The sequence below is a fragment of the Salmo salar genome, chromosome 04, assembly GCF_965601325.2.
Source record: "Salmo salar chromosome 04, fSalSal1, whole genome shotgun sequence".
NCBI classification, from domain to species: Eukaryota; Metazoa; Chordata; class Actinopteri; order Salmoniformes; family Salmonidae; genus Salmo; species Salmo salar.
The window spans coordinates 57,660,237-57,686,867 of NC_138294.1; the positions used below are offsets into that span (position 1 = coordinate 57,660,237).

The 26,631-nt window shown below is 41.7% G+C and overlaps 3 protein-coding genes across 4 annotated transcripts in view; 2 read left to right on the forward strand and 1 right to left on the reverse strand.

Annotated features, from left to right (window-relative positions):
- The window catches only part of LOC106603606 (sodium/potassium-transporting ATPase subunit beta-2), a 75,243-nt gene extending 65,317 nt beyond the window's left edge, over positions 1-9,926 (forward strand). For both annotated transcript variants that reach the window (XM_014197492.3, XM_045717081.2), the window contains exons 2-7: positions 4,158-4,286; positions 4,475-4,573; positions 4,860-5,065; positions 5,319-5,378; positions 9,143-9,238; positions 9,458-9,926. In XM_014197492.3, coding sequence (XP_014052967.1) covers positions 4,158-4,286; positions 4,475-4,573; positions 4,860-5,065; positions 5,319-5,378; positions 9,143-9,238; positions 9,458-9,625 — 758 coding nt within the window. In that variant the 3' untranslated portion in view covers positions 9,626-9,926. The remainder of the gene's footprint in view (positions 1-4,157; positions 4,287-4,474; positions 4,574-4,859; positions 5,066-5,318; positions 5,379-9,142; positions 9,239-9,457) is intronic.
- A 5,324-nt stretch (positions 9,927-15,250) lies between these two features.
- gltpd2b (glycolipid transfer protein domain containing 2b) lies at positions 15,251-25,315 on the reverse strand. Its single transcript, XM_014197490.3, has 4 exons — positions 24,357-25,315; positions 19,754-19,812; positions 19,413-19,591; positions 15,251-19,217 (listed from the first exon to the last, which is right to left on the reverse strand). The coding sequence occupies exons 1-4, from the start codon at positions 24,424-24,426 to the stop codon at positions 18,590-18,592; spliced, it is 936 nt and encodes a 311-aa protein (XP_014052965.1). The 5' UTR covers positions 24,427-25,315; the 3' UTR covers positions 15,251-18,589.
- Positions 22,703-26,631, forward strand: part of LOC106603603 (acetylcholine receptor subunit gamma-like) — a 36,560-nt gene continuing 32,631 nt past the window's right edge. Inside the window, exon 1 of the mRNA XM_082974592.1 lies at positions 22,703-23,306. Within this exon, the coding sequence (XP_082830718.1) occupies positions 23,291-23,306 (16 nt within the window). The 5' untranslated portion in view covers positions 22,703-23,290. The remainder of the gene's footprint in view (positions 23,307-26,631) is intronic.

The following is a 26,631-nucleotide window of genomic DNA, read 5'->3' on the forward strand; positions in this document are numbered from 1 at the left end:
GAGTGGTATAGTGTGATACAGACAGAGAGAGAGTGGTATAGTGTGATACAGACAGAGAGAGTGGTATAGGGTGATACAGACAGAGAGAGTGGTATAGGGTGATACAGACAGAGAGAGTGGTATATGGTGATAAAGACAGAGAGAGAGTGGTATAGGGTGATAAAGACAGAGAGAGTGGTATAGGGTGATACAGACAGAGAGAGAGTGGTATAGGGTGATAAAGACATAGAGAGTGGTATAGGGTGATACAGACAGAGAGAGTGGTATAGGGTGATAAAGACAGAGAGAGTGGTATAGGGTGATAAAGACAGAGAGAGTGTTATAGGGTGATACAGACAGAGAGAGAGTGGTATAGGGTGATACAGACAGAGGGAGAGTGGTATAGGGTGATACAGACAGAGAGAGCGGTATAATGTGATAAAGACAGAGAGAGTGGTATAGGGTGATAAAGACAGAGAGAGTGGTATAGTGTGATACTGACAGAGAGAGCGGTATAATGTGATAAAGACAGGGAGAGTGGTATAGGGTGATAAAGACAGAGAGAGGGTATAGGGTGATAAAGACAGAGAGAGTGGTATAATGTGATAAAGACAGAGAGAGTGGTATAGGGTGATAAAGACAGAGAGAGAGTGGTATAGGGTGATACAGACAGAGAGAGCGGTATAATGTGATAAAGACAGAGAGAGAGTGGTATAGGGTGATAAAGACAGAGAGAGTGGTATAGTGTGATAAAGACAGAGAGAGTGGTATAGGGTGATACAGACGGAGAGAGTGGTATAGGGAGATACAGACAGAGAGAGTGGTATAGGGTGATACAGACAGAGAGAGAGTGGTATAGGGTGATACAGACAGAGAGAGTGGTATAGGGTGATACAGACAGAGAGAGAGTGGTATAGGTTGATACAGACAGAGAGAGTGGTATAGGGTGATACTGACAGAGAGAGTGGTATAGGGTGATAAAGACAGAGAGAGTGGTATAGGGTGATACAGACAGAGAGAGTGGTATAGTGTGATACAGACAGAGGGAGTGGTATAGTGTGATACAGACAGAGAGAGTGGTATAGTGTGATACAGACAGAGAGAGTGGTATAGTGTGATACAGACAGAGTGGTATAGGGTGATACTGACAGAGAGAGTGGTATAGGGTGATACAGACAGAGAGAGTGGTATAGGGTGATAAAGACAGAGAGAGTGGTATAGTGTGATAAAGACAGAGAGAGTGGTATAGTGTGATAAAGACAGAGAGGGGTATAGTGTGATACAGACAGAGAGAGTGGTATACGGTGATAAAGACAGAGAGAGTGGTATAGGGTGATACAGACAGAGAGAGTGGTGTATTGTGATAAAGACAGAGAGGGGTATAGTGTGATACAGACAGAGAGAGTGGTATAGGGTGATAAAGACAGAGAGGGGTATAGTGTGATACAGACAGAGAGAGTGGTATAGGGTGATAAAGACAGAGAGAGTGGTATAGGGTGATACAGACAGAGAGAGTGGTGTAGTGTGATACAGACAGAGAGAGTGGTATAGGGTGATACAGACAGAGAGAGTGGTATAGTGTGATACAGACATAAAGAGAGAGCGGTATAGTGTGATACAGACAGAGAGAGTGGTATAGGGTGATGCAGACAGAGAGAGTGGTATAGGGTGATACTGACAGAGAGAGTGGTATAGGGTGATAACGACAGAGAGAGTGGTATAGGGTAATACAGACAGAGAGAGTGGTATAGTGTGATACTGACAGAGAGAGTGGTATAGTGTGATACAGACAGAGAGAGTGGTATAGTGTGATACAGACAGAGAGAGAGTGGTATAGTGTGATACAGACAGAGAGAGTGGTATAGGGTGATACAGACAGAGAGAGTGGTATAGGGTGATACAGACAGAGAGAGTGTGTATAGACAGAGAGAGTGGTATATGGTGATAAAGACAGAGAGAGTGGTATAGTGTGATAAAGACAGAGAGAGAGTGGTATAGGGTGATACAGACAGAGAGAGCGGTATAATGTGATAAAGACAGAGAGAGAGTGGTATAGGGTGATAAAGACAGAGAGAGTGGTATAGTGTGATAAAGACAGAGAGAGTGGTATAGGGTGATACAGACGGAGAGAGTGGTATAGGGAGATACAGACAGAGAGAGTGGTATAGGGTGATACAGACAGAGAGAGAGTGGTATAGGGTGATACAGACAGAGAGAGAGTGGTATAGGGTGATACAGACAGAGAGAGAGTGGTATAGGTTGATACAGACAGAGAGAGTGATATAGTGTGATACAGACAGAGAGAGTGGTATAGGGTGATACAGACAGAGAGAGTGGTATAGGGTGTTAAAGACAGAGAGAGAGTGGTATAGGGTGATAAAGACAGAGTGGTATAGTGTGATAAAGACAGAGAGAGAGTGGTATAGTGTGATAAAGACAGAGAGAGTGGTATAGGGTGATAAAGACAGAGAGAGAGTGGTATAGTGTGATAAAGACAGAGAGAGTGGTATAGGGTGATAAAGACAGAGAGAGAGTTGTATAGGGTGATAAAGACAGAGAGAGTGGTATAGTGTGATACAGACAGAGAGAGTGGTATAGTGTGATACAGACAGAGAGAGTGGTATAGGGTGATACAGACAGAGAGAGTGGAATAGATTGATACAGACAGAAAGTGGTCAAACAAAGAGTGGTATAGGGTGATACAGACAGAGAGAGAGTGGTATAGGGTGATACAGACAGAGAGAGAGTGGTATAGGTTGATACAGACAGAGAGAGTTATATAGTGTGATACAGACAGAGAGAGTGGTATAGGGTGATACAGACAGAGAGAGTGGTATAGGGTGATAAAGACAGAGAGAGAGTGGTATAGGGTGATAAAGACAGAGTGGTATAGTGTGATAAAGACAGAGAGAGAGTGGTATAGTGTGATAAAGACAGAGAGATTGGTATAGGGTGATAAAGACAGAGAGAGAGTAGTATAGTGTGATAAAGACAGAGAGAGTTGTATAGTGTGATACAGACAGAGAGAGTGGTATAGTGTGATACAGACAGAGAGAGTGGTATAGTGTGATACAGACAGAGAGAGTGGTATAGGGTGATAAAGACAGAGAGAGTGGTATAGTGTGATACAGACAGAGAGAGTGGTATAGTGTGATACAGACAGAGAGAGTGGTATAGGGTGATACAGACAGAGAGAGTGGAATAGATTGATACAGACAGAAAGTGGTCAAACAAAGAGTGGTATAGGGTGATACAGACAGAGAGAGAGTGGTATAGGGTGATACAGACAGAGAGAGAGTGGTATAGGTTGATACAGACAGAGAGAGTTATATAGTGTGATACAGACAGAGAGAGTGGTATAGGGTGATACAGACAGAGAGAGTGGTATAGGGTGATAAAGACAGAGAGAGAGTGGTATAGGGTGATAAAGACAGAGTGGTATAGTGTGATAAAGACAGAGAGAGAGTGGTATAGTGTGATAAAGACAGAGAGATTGGTATAGGGTGATAAAGACAGAGAGAGAGTAGTATAGTGTGATAAAGACAGAGAGAGTTGTATAGTGTGATACAGACAGAGAGAGTGGTATAGTGTGATACAGACAGAGAGAGTGGTATAGTGTGATACAGACAGAGAGAGTGGTATAGGGTGATAAAGACAGAGAGAGTGGTATAGGGTGATAAAGACAGAGAGAGAGTGGTATAGGGTGATAAAGACAGAGAGAGAGAGTGGTATAGTGTGATACAGACAGAGAGAGTGGTATAGGGTGATAAAGACAGAGAGAGAGTGGTATAGGGTGATAAAGACAGAGAGAGAGTGGTATAGGGTGATAAAGACAGAGAGAGAGTGGTATAGGGTGATACAGACAGAGAGAGTGGAATAGTGTGATACAGACAGAAAGTGGTCAAACAAAGTATTGTCTTGGGTCTTAGACACCTACTCTACATGACCTTTTCACTTTTCAGCTTTTCAGGCTTTGTTTTTACATAGGGAAAAATCTTAAATGGCAACCTATTCTGTATAAGTGGGGAATATGGAATGGCCATAATCTGTAATGGCCCCAGTGTATAGGTAATAGGGTGCCATTTTGGACATAGCCATATTTCGTTGAATGTTGCGTTTCCTTCGAACTTGTGTGATGTTAATACTGTGTCTGTGTGCTGGCTGTGTCTCCCTCTCAGGCCTCATCCTGCTCTTCTACCTAGTGTTCTACATCTTCCTAGCAGGCATGTTCTGCCTCACCATGTATGTCATGCTGCAGACCTTGGATGACCACAAACCCACCTGGCAAGACAGGCTTGGCACACCAGGTATTATACACTACTACACCAATACCACCATTTAAGAGGTTTTGATACACTTAAACCTCACATTACAAACTAACATTTTTACAACTGCTACTGTATAGCCGTGAACACCCCAGACAGTCACACATTGTATTGTATGCATATGATGAAGGCTAAAATCCCTCCCGCTCCTCTTTCTCTCTTTTCACCAGGCATGATGATCAGACCCAGGGGAGACACCATGGAGATCAACACCCACAACACTGAGAGCTGGGACATGTATACCAAGACCCTGGACAACTTCCTCTCCTGTGAGTGAGTGAGTGAGTGAGTGAGTGAGTGAGTGAGTGAGTGAGTGAGTGAGTGAGTGAGTGAGTGAGTGAGTGAGTGAGTGAGTGAGTGAGTGAGTGAGTGAGTGAGTGAGTGAGTGAGTGAGTGAGTGAGTGAGTGAGTGAGTGAGTGAGTGAGTCTGTCTGTCTGTCTGTCTGTCTGTCTGTCTGTCTGTCTGTCTGTCTGTCTGTCTGTCTGTCTGTCTGTCTGTCTAATGTCATTTCCATTGGGGAAAACAAAATGTTAAACTGTATCTCTCCCATCCAGCCTACAACAACTCTCTGCAGGCTGAAAAGAATGACAAGTGCACACCGGACCAGTATTTTTTTCAGGCAGACAGTGGTGATGTGAAGAACAACCCCAAGCGCTCCTGCCAGTTCAACCGATCCCTTCTACAAGAATGCTCTGGCCTCGATGACCATACCTATGGATACCAGGCTGGCAAGCCATGCATCATCATCAAGCTGAACCGGGTATGGGAGAGGGGGGGGACTTGTGGTGTTGCTTGGAGACGTAAGGGAGAGGGGAATGGAGCAGGAAACGGTTGGGAGCCTGGAAGAGATCATACCAATTAAATTCAAACAATGTTGGAAAAGTTTAGAATTGTTTGTTTTATTGTATTGAGAATCCCAACATTTCTCTGTTGAATGGATGTGCTTTAAGGAGGGATGAAGTGGGGATGGTGGTGGAACTGCCAGGTTAACACAGGTCTGTCTGTCCCTCTAGGTCATTGGGATGTTGCCAGGAAAGGATGGCCAGGCTCCATTTGTCACTTGTGGAGCGAAGGTGAGTCTCTCTCTCGCTCTTTCAGCCCCCCCTCTCTCAGAATTAACCCATCTTGTATCTTTTTGATTTTTTTTTATTTTACATTTATTTAACCAAGTAGGCCAGTTGAGAACAAGTTCTCATTTACAACTGCGACCTGGCCAAGATAAAGCAAAGCAGTGCGACAAAAACAACAACACAGAGTTACACATAAACAAATGTACAGTCAATAACACAAAGAAAATAAAGATTTTTCTATTTATGTACAGTGTGTGCAAACGTAGAAGAGTAGGGAGTTAGGCAATAAATAGGCCCTAGAGGCGAAAATAATTACAATTTAGCATTAATACTGGAGTGATAGATGTGCAGATGACGATGTGCAAGTAGAGATACTGGGGTGCAAAAGAGCAAGAGGGTAAGTAATAATATGGGGATGAGGTAGTTGGGTGTGCTATTTACAGATGGGCTGTGTACAGGTACAGTGATCGGTAAGCTGCTCTGACAGCTGATGCTTAAAGTTAGAGAGGGAGATATAAGACTCCAGCTTCAGAGATTTTTGCAATTCGTTCCAGTCATTGGCAGCAGAGAACTGGAAGGAAAGGCGGCCAAAGGAAGTGTTGGCTTTGGGGATGACCAGTGCAATATACCTGCTGGAGTGCGTGCTACGGGTGGCTGTTGCTATGGTGACCAGTGAGCTGAGATAAGGCGGGGGGGTTGGTCAAGTTGCTGCAGGGGGTGCTGAGATGTTGGCCAGGGTAGGGGTAGCCAGTTGGAAAGCATGGCCAGCCGTGGAAAAATGCTTACTGAAATTATCAATTATCGTAGAGTGACAGTGTTTCCTATGCTCAGTGCAGTGGGCAGCTGGGAGGAGGTGCTCTTATTCTCCATGGACTTTACAGTGTCCCAAAACTTTTTGGAATTAGGGCTACAGGAAGCAAATTTCTGTTTGAAAAAGCTAGCCTTAGCTTTCCTAACTGACTGAGTATATTGGTTCCTGACTTCCCTGAAAAGTTGCATATCGCGGGGGCTATTCGATGCTAATGCAGAACGCCACAGGGTGTTTTTGTGCTGGTCAAGGGCAGTCAAGTCTGGGGTGAACCAAGGGCTATATCTGTTCTTAGTTCTACATTTTTTGAATGGGGCATGCTTATTTAAGATGGAGAGGAAAGCACTTTTGAAGAGCAACCAGGCATCCTCTACTGACGGGATGAGGTCAATATCCTTCCAGGATACCCGGGCCAGGTTGATTAGAAAGACCTGCTCGATGAAGTGTTTTAGGGAGCGTTTGACAGTGATGAGGGGTGGTCGTTTGACCGCGGACCCAGTACGCACGCAGGCAATGAGGCAGTGATCACTGAAATCCTGGTTGAAGACAGCAGAGGTGTATTTAGAGGGCAGGTTGGTCAGGATGATATCTAAGAGGTTGCCCAGGGTTACGGATTTAGGATTGTACCTGGTAGGTTCCTTGATGATTTGTGTGAGATTGAGGGAATCTAGCTTAGATTGTAGGACAGCCAGGGTGTTAAGCATGTCCCAGTTTTGGTCACCTAACAGTACGAACTCTGAAGATAGATGGGGGGCGATCAATTCACATATGGTGTCCAGGGCACAACTGGGGGCCGAGGGGGGTCTATAACAAGTGACAACGGTGAGAGACTTGTTTCTGGAAAGGTGGATTTTTAAAAGTAGAAGCTCGAACTGTTTGGGCACAGACCTGGATAGTATGACAGAACTCTGCAGCTATCTCTGCAGTAGATTGCAACTCCGCCCCCTTTGGCAGTTCTATCTTGTCGGAAAATGTTATAGTTAGGGATGGAAATTTCTGGATTTTTGATGGCCTTCCTAAGCCAGGATTCAGACATGGCTAGGACATCCGGGTTGGCAGAGTGTGCTAAAGCAGTGAATAAAACAAACTTAGGGAGGAGGCTTCTAATGTTAACATGCATGACACCAAGGCTTTTACAATTACAGAAGTCAACAAATGAGAGCGCCTGGGGAATGGGAGTGGTGCTGGGGGCTGCAGGGCCTGGGTTAACCTCTACATCGCCAGAGGAACAGAGGAGGAGTAGGATAAGGTTACGGCTAAAGGCTATAAGAACTGGTCATCTAGTGCGTTCGGAACAGAGAGTAAAAGGAGCAGGTTTCTGGGCACGGAAGAATAGATTCAAGGCATAATGTACAGACAAGGGTATGGTAGGATGTGAGTACAGTGGAGGTAAACTTAGGCATTGAGTGACGATGAGAGAGGTTTTGTCTCTAGAGGCACCATTTAAGCCAGGTGCGGTCACCGCATGTGTGGGGGGGTGGAGCATAAGGGCTAGCTAAGGAATATTAAGCAGGGCTCGAGGCTCTACAGTGAAATAAGACAAAAATTACTAACCAAAACAGCAATAGACAAGGCATATTGACATTAGGGAAAGGCATGCGTAGCCGAGTGATCATAGGGTCCAGTGAGTAGCTAGGTGAGCTGGAGACACGGCGATTCAGACAGCTAGCAGGCCGGGGCTAGCAGGCTAGCAGATGGGCCTCAGGGGGACGTCGCAACAGGAGAGTCTGTTGAAACCCCCTCGGACGGTTACGTCGACAGACCAGTCGTGATGGATCGGCGGGGCTCCGTGTCGGCAGCAAAGGGTCCAGGCCAATTGGCAAAAGAGGTAATTGAAGCCCAGGGATTGCTTGATGGAATCTCTTCAGCTAGCTGGGAGATGGGCCTAGTTCGAGGCTAGCTCCAGGCTAACCTGTGCTTGCTTCGGGACAGAGACGTTAGACAAGAGTAGCCACTCGGATAGCAGCTGCGATGATCCAGAGTAAAGGTTCAGAGCTTGCGGAAGGAATCCGGAGATGTGGTACAGAAAAGCAGTCCGATATGCTCTGGGTAGATATCACGCTGTGCAGGCCGGCAGGAGTTGCCCGGGCTGAGGCTGGCAGTCCGAGTTAACGGTGATGACCGCTAGCAGTGGGTAACTGACTACTAGCTAGTAGCTAGTTAGCTGGCTAGCTTCAGAAGGGGGTTCCAGTTCGAAAGTGTAAAAATAACAGATCCATACCACATTGGGTGAGGCAGGTTGCAGGAGAGTATGTTCAGTCCGTAGATGGAAAATTAGATTTTAAAAAAAATTCTACAAATATATACGAAGAAAAACGATATATACAAGGGACGGGACAATACAATCAAAACAGTTACTGCTACACCATCTTGAAATCTTGTTCTCATCTATGTCATCCATTACCTTCCTTTATGTCTGTGTCTTTCTTTGCTCGTCTGTGTTGCGTGACACAATGTCATTTCATCCTTTCATACCCTATGTGTATTTTGTTGTTCTCTTCTTTCTGTTACCGTCCATTCCGTCCTTCCACTCTCAGAGGTACAAAGTTGGCAAAGATGAGTGGGTAAGGGTGCCACTGTAGTGATCTTAGTGACAGATAGATATGTATTGTAGTAGATATGTATTGTGTAGTTGCTAGTGATACACTGGTACACTCAACTTTTTATATTCCAAGCTAGAGAGATACAATAACGTTGTAGCATAGCATGTACAGGTAGACTCAATGTCTAAAATAAATGTCAATAAATAGTAGTTTACTATTGCAAGTCCACAAGGACAGTATAGAGATAGACATGCAGTAAATGCCAAAGATACATTTCCATCAAGTCTACTGTAATTGTCATGGTGTCCTTTCAAAGCGCGTCCACTCCTTCAGATTGGGCAGTCCTACCCTGCTACGCCCACACACTTCCGACTGAACATTCTCTAACTAATAACCTTGATCCTCTGCCCCTGCAGAAAGAAGACTCTGATAAGATTGGAAAGGTGGCGTACTACCCTGAAAATGGCACCTTCAACCTCATGTACTACCCTTACTATGGCAAGAAAGCTCAGGTGAGAATCCCGCGACACCAACCCAGCAACACTCAGAAAGCATCACTTATCAACCTATTTTTATGGTTAGAATATCTAATATTAGTGATCCAATGTCATTACATTGTTATTACGCATTAATCTGCATGTGCTTTCAATACATTATAGATCAAATGTTGCTGGAAAGCAATGCTGAAAGCTTATGTAACAATAGCTTACGAATCTATTGTCTTGTTTCAGGTGAACTACTCCCAGCCTCTGGTTGCCATTAAGTTCCTCAACATCACCCTCAACGAAGACATCAACATCGAGTGCAGGATCATCTCCAACAACATTCCTCCTGGGAGTGAAAGAGACAAGTTTGCTGGAAAAGTGTCTTTCAAACTGAGGATCAACACGAAACAATAGATGTACATTCTCTTTCTCTCACAAATATTCCCACCCACATTCTGTGCACAGGTACACACACACACACACATACAGAAACAGATAACAGAATTAACACCCTCCGTTTGACGAATAGAATATGTTTACAACTTCCATTTACCCTCGATGTCGGGCATTGTATGCCCAGTGGAGTGATGTCAGATTGGTTCAGTAAAAAGGGTGGTCATTCTGTCTCTGTTTCTGTGTGTGAGCTTTGGGACTGATTCTGTTCTGTAAGTTAGTTTGACTTGAAGTCGATTTATCAATAAATCTTACCAGTTTACTGTGGGTCCTTCCTTGCTGCCTCCCTCTAGAGTGCCCCTTTATATACGAATATACATAAAATACAATACAAAACGTGTATATCTATTTATATATAATATCCTTATATCAGTGTGTCTATTTTGGTGCACTTGAATAGTTCAACAGCTAAACGTATGATGTAAAAACCATTTTGGTGGATGAATGCAGAGACGGAGTCATTTTTCATGTGTGTATAGTCTTTAGTGTCCTAAGAAAGCGGGAGGCGTCATGTCCCAGCTCTCTGCAGGAATTATTAATTAGGTTATGTTAAACCACCGGCCAGCAGCACTCTGCAGTGATCATCCCCCCCCCCCCCACACAGCCATTGTGTGAATGAAATGTGAGCTATAAGAAGATAGCATCTCCAACATGGGGAGTTATTGAGGTCAACACCTTTGAGTATATGTTTGTATGTGTGTGTATGTTTGTATGTGTGTATACTGTATGTTTGTTTGTATGTGTGTGTACTGTATGTATATGTTTGTATACTGTATGTTTGTTTGTATATGTTTGTTTGTATGTGTGTGCTGTATGTGAATGTGTATGTTTGTATGTGTGTGTGTGTGCTGTATGTGTATGTTTGTATGTGTGTGTGTGTACGTGTATATGTTTGTGTGTGTGTACTGTATGTTTGTATGTGTACTGTATGTGTATGTTTGTATACTGTATGTGTATGTTTGTGTATGTTTATATGTACTGTATGTTTTTATGTATGTGTATGTTTATATGTGTACTGTATGTGTATGTTTGTATGTGTGTACTATATGTGTATGTTTGTGTCTGTATGTATGTGTGTGTATTGTATGGGTTTGTTTGTATGTGTGTGTGTACTGTATGTGTATGTTTGTATTGTATGTGTATATGTGTACTGTATGTTTGTATGTGTGTGTGTGTACTGTATGTTTGTATGTGTATGTTTATATGTGTACTGTATGTGTATGTTTGTATGTACTTTATGTGTATGTTTGTGTGTACTGTATGTGTATATGTACTGTATGTGTATGTGTACTGTATGTGTATGTTTGTATGTGTGTGTACTGTATGTGTATGTTTATATGTGTGCTGTATGTTTGTATGTGTGTGTGTGTACTGTATGTTTGTATGTGTATGTTTATATGTGTACTGTATGTGTATGTTTGTATGTACTTTATGTGTATGTTTGTGTGTACTGTATGTGTATATGTACTGTATGTGTATGTGTACTGTATGTGTATGTTTGTATGTGTGTGTACTGTATGTGTGTGTGTGTACTGTATGTGTCTGTATGTATGTGTGTGTGTACTGTATGTGTATGTTTGTATGTGTGTGTGTGTGTACTGTATGTGTATGTTTGTATGTGTGTGTGTGTACTGTATGTGTCTGTATGTATGTGTGTGTGTATTGTATGTGTATGTTTGTATGTGTGTGTGTACTGTATGTGTATGTTTGTATGTGTCTGTATGTTTGTATGTGTGTGTGTACTGTATGTGTATGTTTGTATGTGTGTACTGTATGTGTATGTGTGTGTACTGTATGTGTCTGTATGTATGTGTGTGTGTGTACTGTATGTGTATGTTTGTATGTACTGTATGTGTATGTTTGTATGTGTCTGTATGTTTGTATGTGTGTGTGTACTGTATGTTTGTATGTGTGTGTGTGTACTGTACATTTACATTTTAGTCATTTAGCAGACGCTCTTATCCAAATCGAACCCACAACCCTGGCGTTGCAAACACCATGCTCTACCAACTGAGCCACACAGGACCCTGTATGTGAATGTTTGTATGTGTCTGTATGTATGTGTGTGTGTACTGTATGTGTATGTTTGTATGTGTGTGTGTGTACTGTATGTATGTGTGTGTGTACTGTATGTGTATGTTTGTATGTGTGTGTACTGTATGTGTATGTTTGTATGTGTCTGTATGTATGTGTGTGTATACTGTATGTGTATGTTTGTATGTTTGTGTGTACTGTGTGTGTATGTTTGTATGTGTGTGTGTACTGTATGTGTTTGTTTGTATGTGTTTGTTTGTATTAACAAAATTCCATTTGCAAGAAAAATGTCATACTGTAGGTTGGGGAGTTGCATATGCAATGTGCAATATTCATTAGAGTGACAAATCATACACATTATTCACATTAAACAGGACTCTTCTGTTATAAACACTTGAATTGCACATCAGTCATGAATTGGATCAGTCTTCCATAACATGAATATACATTGTTCTTACAGTGCACACATGGTTTGTGTTCTGAGCTGTGTTCCTCCAGCTCATGGGTTAGTCTTTTTGCATGTACATCACATATATTTCATGTTTCTGGAAATGAAAAAAAAAAAGATTGTGTTATTTTATTTTGTATTGATTTGTGCTGGTTTGTGTTTTTCTTGTGAAGACGACATGCTTATGGTTCTGTGGAGAAGGACAAATAGACAGTTTGTTTTTGTTTCTATGTTTGTTTAAACTTTTATTCCAAAATGTCTGACCGACTTCATCAGTTTGTACATGGCTTGTTACTGCTGTGATAGCCTTCAAACTGAGATGCACTGACTCCAACATTTCTGATTACATTAACCAGAATGTCTGTAGGGCTGTTTTGGTAATAACGGTCATTTGTTTGATTTTGGTTGATTTTGGTTCGATTCTCTGCCATTCATTCCATTGCTTTAAAAAGGGGAGTACAGCAGACCAACCAACGTAAATTAAACAGGAGTTGTTCAATTTGATAAACTCTTTGGTTAGTGTCAGTTGATCTCAAAAAGTATTTGTATAGTTAGACAAACGTACATTTAAAAATATGAAATGATACCTCTTCTATCAAAAACTATAAACATCTACAATTGAGCATTTAGGAATTTGCTGTAGCATGGTGGTCAATGTGCTGTTGCACAGATACCCTGGATGTGCTGCTGACTTGATTAGGTACACATAATAAGAAAAGCCCGTCTATCAGTTGAGGAATCTGTGGATCTGAGCGAGCACTGCTGAACCCAGGCACCTCGCCTTGGCACCTCGCCTTGGCACCTCGCCTTGGCACCTCGCCTTGGCACCTCGCCTTGGCACCTCACCTTGGCTGTGACATTGTGCCAATGCGACTGATCCTGCTACGACATCATAGCAACACTTTCAGAACACTAGCATCTGTTCACTCAAATGAAGGATTGGGTTGACTTTTAGGGCCTATTCTTCTCTGTCAGTATTGTATATTGTATAGAGGGTTGAAGTGGTGCCTCGGTAATATCATCAAGACTGACAGTAATACTATGTTTTGTTTGGTAGATGTGCTGTATAATACATGTTGAGGTATATAGGAGTGATTGAACAAGGTAAATTGACTCCATGCTAAACATGCATGCTGCATGTAGCCTACCAATAGTCCTTGTTTTTGAGCAGTGCTTGTGCCACCTATTCCTTATCATTCCTGCTCCACTCAGTCTGTCATGCTTCATTTCACTGTAATCTCTTAATCTGGTCCGATAATCCCAAACAGGTACCCTACCTTATCCTCTCTTTGTAGTTCCACCTTGTGTCAACCCTCCGTCTTTTGCTCTCTCTCTCTCTCTCTCTCTCTCTCTCACACACACACGCACACACACACACACACACACACGAATCATCCAAGCTTTCTGTTAAAATATGTCAGGTAAGGAAAGACTATGGTATGTGCTTAGTTCCACAGTTACTTTACACTCTATAATATTATCAGGGTTTTATCCATGTGACCCACATATTGCCATGTTGTACCACAAGCCATGTTTCCTCACGAGCCCATTCCATTCACAATTCAATCTACAAGTAAATGTGTATACTATCCATGGTGTGGATATATTCCCGATGGCAAAATGAATGCTTTTCTTTGCTACATACAAGATTAGTCCTGCCACATTCCCTCCAACCAAAGATATTTATGAGAATTTTAAAAGTATGAAAAAAATGGTGCTGCAATTGCCAGATCCCAGATCTTTCTGAGAGAAAGGATTTCATTTAAAACATGTTTCAGAATGATGTGTGAATGTCATTTCATGAGCAGTCCTATTCATACATAATGATACACACAGAAGGAGCATGTTTCATTAAATGGCAACAGTGTCTCTTGGTGGACAGAACGTGCTGTTCCCCAGTGTCACCTGTTATGTAATAATATCTCCATATAACAGTTTATAAGTGATCATTTGGACATTTCTTCAAAAAGCAATATATTTATTTCCTGTGTGGCTGTATGTTTTTATTCTTGGAATGGCTGCAACAGATGTATAGTAACATAAATAATAAAGAGCGTGAGGAAGAAGACGGAAAGAACATGGAAATATTACGTTCACATATAGATATACTTATGTTTGCTAATGCACGTCTTCAAGATTGAACAATAGAACCATAACGGTTTTCAAAAAGAGATAAAGTATTTTTATTGTTATTTTGTTGTAAAGAGGAAATAATGTATTAGCTTGGTATTGTATTAAGACAGGGTTGCTACCTGGTAGGTTTTCGACCTGTAATCTCAGAATTCTGAGTGAGACTGGAGGAAACGTGACTGTTAAACACATACCAAGTAGAATTCTTTTTCTAAGTCTGACCCCTTCTTTCTCTGTCTTGTTTTCAACCTTGCCTTATTGAATGGTTGCCCTGTTCAAACTCTTTCTCAGTCATTGTCTACTGGCTACTCTTTTAGGTGAACAGTGCATGTCTATATGGGCACCAAGATGATGAGATGAAGAAGGGCATCCTCTTCTGGTATTGGTTTGATCAGTTACACTGATTCAATAGAAAGCTGCATATTTACAGTAACTGCAAAGGATTTATCCCCAAACAGCACAATACTTGCCTGTGACCACTGCATGTGGAAACTAGTGTGAACTAACTATTTGTTTCAAACTCACTTCTAAGCAGCAAGACAGCTTTTCACTAAAGGTCCTCCTGAAAAATAATATAAAAACGTTATGTCCCTGAAAATCTTGAATCAGACAGCTTATTAAAAACGATCTAAGGTAGAACTCCTTTGAAACACTTTGGGATAGTCTCTCACCCAAAATGAATTGTCTGATAATTCTATAATTTTTTTGCTGTATGTATATTATTGTATGTATATCATGTTTTTGCTGTATGTATATTGTATGTATATAATTATTTTGCTTATGTTCATTGTAAAAAAAAAATTGAAATCAATAAATATGATTGACTGAAACAACCAGATTTGTCTGTTTTTGTTCCCGATCATTTCACCTCAGATTATGTTTCACATTTCAGTGTGCCTGTATGCGCTCATCCATCCTTCTTTACTCAGTCATTCAGACAGACAGACTGAAAGAATACACTCTAGTCCAGAGGATGACATAAGAGGAAGTTTATGTATTCTAATATTTGACAGTTTGAGTAAAAGGAGACATGTAACAGAATCATTCACAAGTCAATGGACAAATACTTCCACAATTAGTTTTGTAAACGTCAACAGTAATCAAACGAAATGATTGGCTGATACAAACTGGTTTTGTATAAAGTTGAAGCTGCCCAATAGAGTGAGGCTCTGGGGAAAGAGGAAGTAAGGGAGTGGTGGAGTCAAGCGGTAACATCAGGCAGATGGATGTAATCTAATGTAATCTTAATTTGCCTGTACTGTAGATCACCTGCGTTACAATGTATAATATTAACCTCGAGACAACTCAACCAAAACCACTACATTTTTGCACTTTCTTCATAAGAGGTACAAGATACGTAAATGTGCTAGAGTCCGACTGTCTGTTCTATGATTGGACAGCGCTTCATGTTGTTAAATGTCATAGTGGTTCTAACGCGTTCACTCTGCTCTGACCACTTTACAAGATTACAACAGAATTTGACTCTCTCTCCCTCCTTCAATTCATCCTTTCTGGTATTGGGATCCAGTGGAGGACGATAGGAAGAGAGAGCAAGGATTACATAGCATTAGAGGCATTTGTGGGTTTAAAATAGTGTGATCAAGTGTAACGCACGCAGCTGATATACCGGACACGCACCAGCTTTCTCGCTCTCTCTCACATTAGGCTTGCTTCCACATGGGCTCATTAACCCCCAGTTCATTTCCTCATAATGCTTGTTTGGACTCTTTCCATTCAATTGTTTTATGGAACTCCGGAGCAAAGAGTTTGGGTAGCCAGGCAAGACTCATTAAGAACATTTTAACACATCAAAAATATTCCTTCTGCAGTGTCAAATTTGTAGTAATGCATACGTACTTAAACCATGACATCAACAGTAGCTAAGATCAGTGAATAACTGCATATGGGGGCCAGTACAAAACAAAAAAAAAGGCATGAAATTGTATGATGTATGCATTCACTACTGTAAGTCGCTCTGGAAACATCTCTTAAAATGCCATTCGCAGCATGTATGTCCAAGCGAAGGGAGGGTGTAGAAGTGATTACGTCACAAATGTTCATATAAATGACTTTGCCACTAACCGTTATCAGCATTCAGGGTTCAGTGAAACTGATGTGTATGTGTAGTACACTATGACCTCTGGTGGATATACTGTAGTACTGCAACATAAGATCAAAGGCCCCGGATATAACACGTTTGCCTGATGACTCAACAGAATTCTTCCGCTGCACTAGTTCGCTACATAGCTCAGTCAGACTGCAAACACAGAGTTTCTCAAATCCAGAGGTGCAACATCGCGAGACTTCCGGGAACGCTTGTGAAACAGACCATGTCCGGGGTTTGAGAAGTGAAAAATTATTCCTTAGTTGTTAGTTTTCTCGAAATCTGAAGGCACAACCTAGATTTGAGCCAATGTCTTAAGCAGTTGAACATGTGTTTACTCCAACCTCGTGTTAGTGACAAACTGACATTTTCATTTCTGTCAAAAACAACTGTATCTCGAAGGAGTGCCTTTGATTTGACGGCCTGAACTTGCGCAGTTCGGCGTGAGACGACCGTTAGACCCGATTACATTGTCGCCATGACATCTTTGCTGCAATCATTGAAGTCATTTGTGTTGATGTCAATATGAGGGGTGTTATAAAAAAACAAAGTCATCAGCTAATGGATACTCTCTAACCAATCAGAGTATCAAAGCCAAAGACGAATTTTCAAAACGTTGCTTTACCAACGTGTGTTCTGGCTCTGGCCCAAACCCTTGGTTTCTGGGACCAATCAGATGGTCTAGAACAGGGCCCACGGATCAATTTCCAACTCAATAAAATCAGCAGTTTCTCTCAATGCACTCAATTAGCCCACGTAAGCTAACATATTTTAGGTTGGTAAGTTAGTCTAGCCAGCTATCTAAACTTGTAGTAATCATGGTCGAATTACCGACTGGGGGGCCCCACTGGATGTTGTTAGTCACTAAGTCAGCTATCATATATAAAAATAAAAAACTCTATGACAAAATGTGTAGAATTGCAGGGAATTTGCTTTAAAAATGAATTTTATCTCTGCCCCATGGCAAAATGTGTACAATTGCAGGAAATTAACTCTAAAACAAACTTTCTCTCCTCTAGCTGTTTTGCTCACATGCCCTAAGAAGATTTGACTTAGGATCCCCCAAAAGGTTAGGGCTCTTTCTGACTGCATGTTTGGGTATGGATGTCGGCACGCAGACCAGTGAGCCACTGCGGCACCCCATGATGAGTTCAGATGTTTTGTGGCCCCCACCCCCATCAAAGTTACCCATCCCTGGTCTAGAACGTATTTCCATTCTCAAAATCGTACGGGAGGTACTCAGATCCAGACTCAACGCAGAGAAGAAACGAACGTCCGTTCGTTTGGCCGGAGCAAGGAGTTTGGGTAGCCAGGCAAGACTCATTAAGAACATTTTAACACATGTACGTATGCATTTGTAGTAATGCATACGTACTTAAACCATGACAACAACAGTAGCTAAGATCAGTGAATAACTGCATTGTAAATGTGCTTTTGAGAACCCTGAATAAAGTCCATCTGATGTGTCCAGCAGCCCTAGAAGATCTTCACAAATGATCCCATATAAAATCATTACATAATCACAATGTGGGGCATGGACAAAGTCCTTTGTCTTGTGATTGGCCTTTGATTCAATGATGCCAATGCTGAATTACGCATCAACATACAACAACACTTACAACAATCACTGACCTATGGATTTACATTGGCAGCATCTTCAGAATTTACAACAATATATGATTAGTTACTTGTTTTTCAACCAGTCCATGGTCTTCCAACACCATAACAATTCCAGTGCGTGATCTCACACAGACAAACTGTGACATGACAATGACTTATCAATTGTACAATGAAGACATTTAGCTTCAGTTGATTGTTTTCACCAGCACTTTGGTCATATGGCCCCTAATACAAATTGGCCCTTTTGGTAAACTCTGTTGAGAGCACTCACTCATGATTACTTGAGCAGCTCATTGTTCTTGCGCACATGTGAACTTTAGCCTGATAAAAGATAGTACAGCATATGGAACAAGACACCAGGGGATAGACTGTAAGACCTAATTCATGCTATTATGCAAACCCGAACAGTAATGTGCTGGTTTTGCTATTTTATTTTCACATTGTCCTTACCAGCATAATTTCAACCATGATGGATGCGTAACCTGGCCAGCACAGTACTGCTCAGCTCAGCTTGGTTCGGCTCAGTAGTGCTGTAATGTCCAGATGTGGCTGGTCCCTCAGAAACAGACCCCCCCCCCCTGCTCTTCTCCTACGGCAGGTCCAGCATGCCATGCTCCTCCAGGACCCCCTGAGTTCTGTCATACACCTCTCCGATGGCCCGGACCACCCTGTTCAGCACCACGCTGGCCTCTTCTTGGTTCGTCACACACACCAGCCTGTAGAAGAAGCCCCGCTCAGGCATAGCGATGAAGGCTATCTCCGCTGCCCTGCGTACGAACCAGGAGTGGTGGTGGGCCAGGGTGTGCTGATAGGCCTCACGGCAGAGCTCCGAGGGGCTCCGCAGCCGGCCGCCCACAGGCCCCTCCCCCAGCTTTTCCAGGAAGACCTGCAGCCACAACAGGGCCCGGTGCAGCCGGAGCAGAGTACGACACCCAGATTCTGTCGTCTGCTGGAAGTCTACCAGGCCCCGGCTCAACTCAGTGTGGATCATAGAGCGCAAAGACAGGTAGGCACTGCTTGGCGCTGCCACTGAGGCCTCTGTCTCCTCCTGTCCACCACCATGTGCTCTGGTACCAGACACCAACCCCAAGGCTAGGCCCACTTCTCCCTCGTCGCTGCTACCTGCCTCCCGCAGGGTCAGGTCACGGATTATGGAAGTTTTGGCTTCAATCTCCTGAGATATGAGTCCAACCATCGGTCCAAGAGCCTCCATGAACCTGTCACAGAGGATGGAGCAGGAGGAGGAGAGAAGCAATCAACAACCACACAGAGCCCAAATAATCCACATCTCTGTTTAGAGTTCATTCAGCCTGGTTCATCCAAGCGGATGTGAATGTCCCTTTTATTCAGCCAGTGTATTGACTGGCTGGAGTCTGGTCTCTGTGTCTGCATGTCCTGCCTGATGGGCTTACTTGATAAGCTCGTCCCAACTGGCCAGATAAGGCTGCAGCAGCACGTCGTTGGTGGGTGCCAGCGCAGCCAGAAGGTGAGACAACAGCTCCGACACCTGGAACTTCTGACCGGGACACACTTCCAGTATGGCCCCGTCCTCATCACTATCAGCCTCACTGCCATTGGACAGATGGCGAGGCTGGGCATGGGGGAAGAGGAGTAGGAAAGGGAGAGGAGAGGTTAATGTGAGTAAATTTGGTGGTCCCTATTAAGTTTATTCCAATAAAATCCAGCTGTGCGAATAGGTTTAGAATAAGGTTGTCATTTTATTTTACCATAGTTCCATCTCTTGTTGACTTACACTGTTTATCTGAATGTAACCTTTAAGACAAGAGTCCCACTGGTAATCCAAACTTCCTTCTGTAAAGTGAAAGAAAACATTATATCTTAATCTTAGCAGTTTTCAAAGATCAGGGGAAAATGTGTTTACTCATCTCTATGTCAATAAATTGGGAGGAGAGACAGCTATGGTCTGCTAAAGAATGCACTCAGAAACATTACTAGCACTTTGTTCTTCTGCACTGTATCCACTGGCATGTACTTGGTATTTGTAACAACTAGTACAAAATTGTGCCATTTTGTACATGTTTTGAATCTCAAAGACTCAAACATTTAATGTACATGTATAAGTTATTACACGATAATGATCATTAATCATGTCATTTCTAAGTTAATACCTGGTCATTTTCTTACTGTAAAATAAAGTGCAACCAAAACATGTAATCCTTCAGAATAGTGACAAAACCTCACTCGGCTCTGATAGACAGACATAATTTATAATCATTAAGTTATATGACGGTCCTTCTTTCTGAACATTCTACCAAGCTGTATCACACGGTCATGACCTATTGCACCCAATGGGAGTAATAAAGGCTAATTAGATCACTCATGCATTCCATCTCATATCATGAGACTGACATCTATGATAATGGGAGATGCATGACAATAGGCTACCCTGTTGATCTAAATAACATACATCATAACATTGATTATTGCAAACTTGTGTATAACAAATGTTGAATTCACATACATCCTTGAGCATAAACAGCAGTCAACTTCTTGTAAACGGAATGTTTCTTTGTGGTTCCCTCCTCTCTTTCTCTATTTCAATACCTTTGTTGAGTGCATGTTTTCCTCATTGCAACTAAAGTTATGGTGCTTTATGAAGTTAGAAGAGAAGCCAAGCTTGCCCTGATTATGGTTTAGAGTAGCAGGATGTGTTGGTGTGTGGTATAGAGAGCAGCAGGGCCGGCTCCAGGCATAAGCGACATAAGCTGCCGCTTAGGGATCCGGCCACTAGGGGGCCCCGACCTAAAAACTTATAAGATAGTGCCTTCAGAAACTAGTCACATCCACTTTTCTTTTTACACATTTTGTTGCCTTACAGCCTGAATTTCAAATGGATTACATTTAGATTGTGTCACTGATATGGAATTGTTTTTAGAAATGTTTACAAATTAATAAAAAATGAAAAGCTGAAATGTCTTGAGTCAATAAGTATTCAACCCCTTTATTATGGCAAGCCTAAATAAGTTCAGGAGTAACAATGTGCTTAACACGTCACATAATACATTGCATGGACTCACTCTGTGTGCAATAATAGTGTCTGTACCCCACACAAACAATTATCTGTACGTTCCCTCAGTCAAGCAGTGAATTTCAAGCACAGATTCAACCACAAAGACCAGGGAGGTTTTCCAATGGTTTGCAAAGAAGGGCACCTATTGGTAGATGGGTAAAAAAAAAAGCTGACATTGAATATCCCTTTAAGCATGGTGAAGTTATTAATTACACTTTGAATGGTGTAGCAATACACCCAGTCACTACAAAGATACAGGAGCCCTTCCCAATTCAGTTGCCGGAGAGGAAGGAAACCACTCAGGGATTTTACCATGAGGCCAATGGTGATTTTAAAACGGTTACAGAGTTTAATGGCTGTGATAGAAGATAACGGAGGATGGATCAACAACATTGCAGTTACTCCACAATACTAACATAAATTATTTCAAACCTGCATCCTGTGTGCAATAAGGCACCAAAGTAATACTGCAAAGAATTGTCCTGCCATCAAAGCGTTACGTTAGGTGCAAATCCAACACAACGTCACTGAGTACCACTTAATATTTTCACGGATGGCGGTGGCTGCATCATGTTATGGGTAAGCTCGTGATTCTTTTGATAAAAATAAACAGAATAGAGTTAAGCACAGGCAAAATCAGAGGGGGAAAGTACAATAACCTTAAACACAAGGCAAAATATACACTGGAGTTGCTTACCAAGACGAAATTGAATGTTCCCGAGTGGCTTACAGTTTTGACTTAAATCCGTTTGAAAATGTAGGGTAATGATCAACAACCAACTTAACAGAGCTTGAATAATTTTTTATAAAAATGGGCAAATATTGTACAATCCAAGTGTGCAAAGCTCTTAGAGACCCAGAAAGACTCACAGCTGTGATCACTGGCAAAGGTGATTGTAACATTTATTGACTCGGGGGGTTGAATACTTATCTAATCAAGATACATTAGGGTTTTATTTTCCATTCATAAAAAAAAAATATTCTTCCACTTTGGCATTAGAGTATTTTATGTAGATCATTGTCAAAAATGACAATTCAAATCAATTTCGAAATTTGCTTGTGCATCAGCAGTTTCTATTTTGTTTTGTCAGTCACTGACAGTCACTCAATTAGCCACGTCAGCTTACAATTTTTAGATTGGTAAATTCATCTAGCCAGCTATTATGGTCATAAACCGAATGGGCATGCAGGGCATGTGCCCAGGGGCCCTGACCTCCATTGATTTTGTTAGTTGCTCATCATTAACATGGTATACGTCTTGACAAAATGTGTAGAATTGCAGAAAATTTGCTGAAGAACTGGACATTCTCTCTGTCCCATGGCAAAATGAGTAGAATTGCAAGAAAGTTTTTATAAAATTGTTAAACTTCTCTCACCCCATGACAAAATGTGCAGAATTGCTGCAAACTTGATTTTAAACTGCAACACCTTGTCTACTCCCCATGGCAAAATATGTAAAATTGAAGGAAATGTACTTTAAAACAAAACAAATCTATCTCCGCAGTCAAGAGGGGGACCACTCAAATGTTAACCTGTTGGGGCTCGGGGGCAGTATTGAGACATTTTGAAAAAAATATGTGCCCATTTTTAACTGCCTCCTACACCAACTCAGAAGCTAGGATATGCATATTATTAACACATTCGGATAGAAAACACTCTGAATTTTCTAAAACAGTTTGAATGGTGTCTGTAAGTATAACAAAACTCATATTGCAGGCAAAAACCTGTGAAAAATAGATCCAAAAAAATGTGGATTTTGTGACTGTACTATTTAGTGTCATTGTTTTATAGATACCATAGTGAGAAAGGATTCATTTCGCAACACCTACGGCTTCCACTAGATGTCAACGATCTTTATAAAGTTGTTTGAAGCGTCTATGATAAACAGAGAGCAAATTAGAATCCAAGGAAGTTGACATGTCATCACTTCATTTTTTTGCGCCTGCGCATAAATCTGAGAGACGTGAGTTTGTCATCATTTTTTATCTAGACATAGGATAGGTTGTGTGAAAATATTACTGATGTTTAACGTTAAAAATGGACCAAAAGATTAATGCTAAACAACATTTGACATGTTTGAACGAACATAAATAGATTATTTACTAGGTTTTTTTTAGCTTTTCGGCGTGATTTTACCAGCCCCACACCACGTTTTGTGGGAGCATAATGAACGCTAAGTACTTGGTGTTATTTGGACATAAATTATGAACTTTGTCAAAAGAAACCACATTTGTTCCGGACCTGGGATCCTGCCTTCTGATGGAGATAATCAAAGGTAAGGGGGTATTTACAATGTTATTATCGATTTTAGATGATGCTAACTGTATAGCATAGCCTGTTGTTCTTAGCATAGCACCCCGTTTATTGCAAAATGTGATTTCCCAGTAAAGTTATTTTGAGATCTGGCCATTCGGTAGCAATTACGAGATGATAATATATTATTCTTTGAATGACAATATTATAATTTACCAATGTTTTCGAATAGTAATTTTGTTATGTTCACCGGAAGCATTTCAGAGAAGAAAAAAATCTGAATTTCACGCTACTGTAAAATGCTGTTTTTGGATATAAATATGAACTTGATGGAACAAAAAATGCATGTATTGTATAACATAATGTCCTAGGAGTGTCATCTGATGGAGATTGACAAAAGTTAGTGCATAATTCAAGCTGGTTTCTGCTTTTGGTGATGCCTGACCTTGAATTGAAAATGGATGTTTGTACTTTTGTGGCTATGTACTGTCCTAACATAATCTAACTTTATGCTTTTGCCGTAAAGCCTCTTTGAAAATCGAACAATGTGGTTAGATTAAGGAGATGTTTATCATTTAAATTGTGTAAAATAGTTGATTGTTTGAGAAATTGAAATTATTAGATTTTTGATGTTTTGAATTTCCAGCCTTGTTAGCAATCCCGGCTCGGGGTTCATTGCTAACCTGTAGCCCCAACAGGTTTTAAGAGGGCCACTCAAATGTTTTTACCGTGAGGTGGGGGGCCCCCAACCAAATCACACTTAGGACTCCCAAAAGGCTAGGGCCGGCCCTGGACCGTAGCCTAACCACCACAAGAGGAAAACAAACTTCTATAGATTACCAGGTCAGCAGACACCGTGTGTTATTGTTCTATATATCCCAAGCAAATGAGGCATGTGTAAATCAACAAAGCTACACTATATGGCTAACACATGGAATGTTTACTGTACAGGCCACATGCTCAGCCACTCACAGACAGTCACATGCTGCTAGCTCGAGTCACAGTAACACACACTCTAAAACACACACACAGCCTCCCCTCAGTGTTAGCTTGAGACAAATATGTTACTCACGGAGCCACATGGAGCCGAGGAAGAACAGTAGAACCACGATGGCCAAAGCCGCCTTGCCCTTTATCCCCATGCCGACTGCCTGTATGTGACTCAGCCTAGCCCTGTCTGTCCTCTCTCCCCCTTGATATGCTACTATGTCTGCCAGCTTCTATCTATCCATAGCGTTGCCTCTGCCTCATGAGTGAGTTCTCTGGCCTTCTCTTCTTGAACGGCTCCCACTCAGTGTCTTTCTCAGTCTTTCTATTGACCCCTTTACCTCTGACCCTCCCCTGTCTTCCTAAGTCTGCCACCCTCCCCCTCTAACCACCAGACAAAAGTTGCTTGTCTCTGCTGTTGTGCCTCACTGCTTTAAGTGGCCACACCCATGACAATAATTCAATCAATCTTTAACTTTTAATCTTAAACTTTTTCTGTTGCCGTTTTCTCTCCTCTATTTCAAATTCAACTCTCTTGCGCCTACTGTCCGCTCTGTCCTTCTTTGACTTTGTTCCAGTCCTTCTCTCCTGGCTCCCTCTCTTTTGTTTGCCAAACTGTTGATCTCTCTGTGTCAGTCTCCAACCTTGTTGCTCAATGGAAGGGTCCAGAGATTAGCTGTGTTCAGTCAGCCACTGGCTGATTAAGCAAGCGTGGTCTGTCCCACCGACCAACCCGACCGTCAGTAACCCCCTCACTCTCTCCAAACTCATCATCTGTTCATTTCGAAGCAATACCCATACTCCACACCATCTTATACAAACAAGACTTCTCTCATCACCCCCTTGTAAAAAAAATACAATCCTACTTCCAGGCTTGCCAAATTTCTAACAGCATACCAGTTAGCAACGAGCAATTGGCAGGCCGACGGCCCTCCAAATTGATAACGGTGTGCGGTCAGGAGATTTGCTCAGCGGCTTTACTGGCGCGGCGTCAGCTACTAGATGCAAATGAACCCATCAGAGATGAAAATCCACCAATCAGAGATGCAAATCAGGTCATAAGTAGCAAACTCTGTTCAACTGCTGGTGGTAGGACTTGGTCTTCTGCTTTAAGGCAAATCAGGTAGTCTAACAGTTAGAGCATTGGGGCAGTAACCAAAGGTCGTTCTTTTGAATACCCGAGCCGACAATGTGAAAAATCTATAAATAAAGGACAGGTATGTTGTTTGTTGTTCCTGTCTGTTGCTTATTTATCATCCAGTGTGGACTGTATACTGTATACTGTACATACTCTGACAATGCTATCATGCCCTCTATACTATTTAAATTCCACAATTGATCCAATGGAACGTCAACACTGTCCCCACATTTTAAGAGTGCACTATGTAGTCCCATGGATGTCAAAGTACTTTAACTGGACTCAATGTTTTGGGTTTCCAAATCTATGAGCTAAAATCAATAAATTGCAGATAAAGGAAAGCCGCAGGTTCACTCAGATGTTTTCACTGTCATGGTGTTAACCTTGTTAAAACCCACACACAATAGGAGGTTCCTGCCATAGACATCGTCATTGGATATTGTTTTGGATATTAACAGGAATTAATCTGTCCTAAATAATATGGTGTAAACATTTTCAGTGAACCTGCAGTAGGTTTTCCTGCAATTTATTGAATTGCGGAGTTTGTCAATGAATAACTGTACAAAGTCTTCCCTGCCCGTTTATGTCAAAGGGAAGCAAAAAAATGTAAAATATTTGGAAGAGAGCAATCTGGTTCTCACAAAGAAAAGACTGTCTGCATTTGAAAGAAACATTTAGCTCTAAGCCTCTTATTCCGGAATCAGGTTTCGATGTCTTTATCCACCATTGTAGCAACAACAACAAAAAAGATTCCCTTTTCACCAACACTTCTGCTAAATGACAATTCTTCCATTGAATTTATGGTTTGCGATAAAGGAATATGGCTAGCACGGACTTACATCAGCATAAAAGATGGTTGCATTACGTTGGCAAGACCCTCTCTTCCATGGCGTCAATGGGCACTTTCATTTATGGACATTGCTAACATGCTATTATCTACTATTATTGAAAAAAATAAGAGAACTGGTATGATATATTGATCAGTAAACAGGGTTCTGTGTGGGTTGGGGGAGGGAATAGGTGGGTATTTTATTTTTTGTCTTGTCTTTAGTTCTAACTGTTGTCTCTTGTTTTCTTTACCATAAAATAAATACAAATGTAGCCACACAAAGTTTAAACAGTAGCAGTATTTGAAAAGATATAAACACACTTATAGCTCAGTTGGTAGAGCATGGCTTGCAATGCCAAGATAGTGGGTTAGATTCCCGGGACCACCCATACA

What these genes read in the sequence shown, in the direction of transcription:
- gltpd2b (XM_014197490.3), bottom strand. Translation starts at nt 24,426, where the DNA reads ATGGGGATAAAGGGCAAGGCGGCTTTGGCCATCGTGGTTCTACTGTTC. An exon ending in CCTCGGCTCCATGTGGCTCC is followed by an intron (nt 19,813 to 24,356) that starts GTGAGTAACATA and finishes TTCACTTTACAG; the next exon opens with AAGGAAGTTTGGATTACCAG. An exon ending in AGTTGGGACGAGCTTATCAA is followed by an intron (nt 19,218 to 19,412) that starts GTAAGCCCATCA and finishes CCTCTGTGACAG; the next exon opens with GTTCATGGAGGCTCTTGGAC.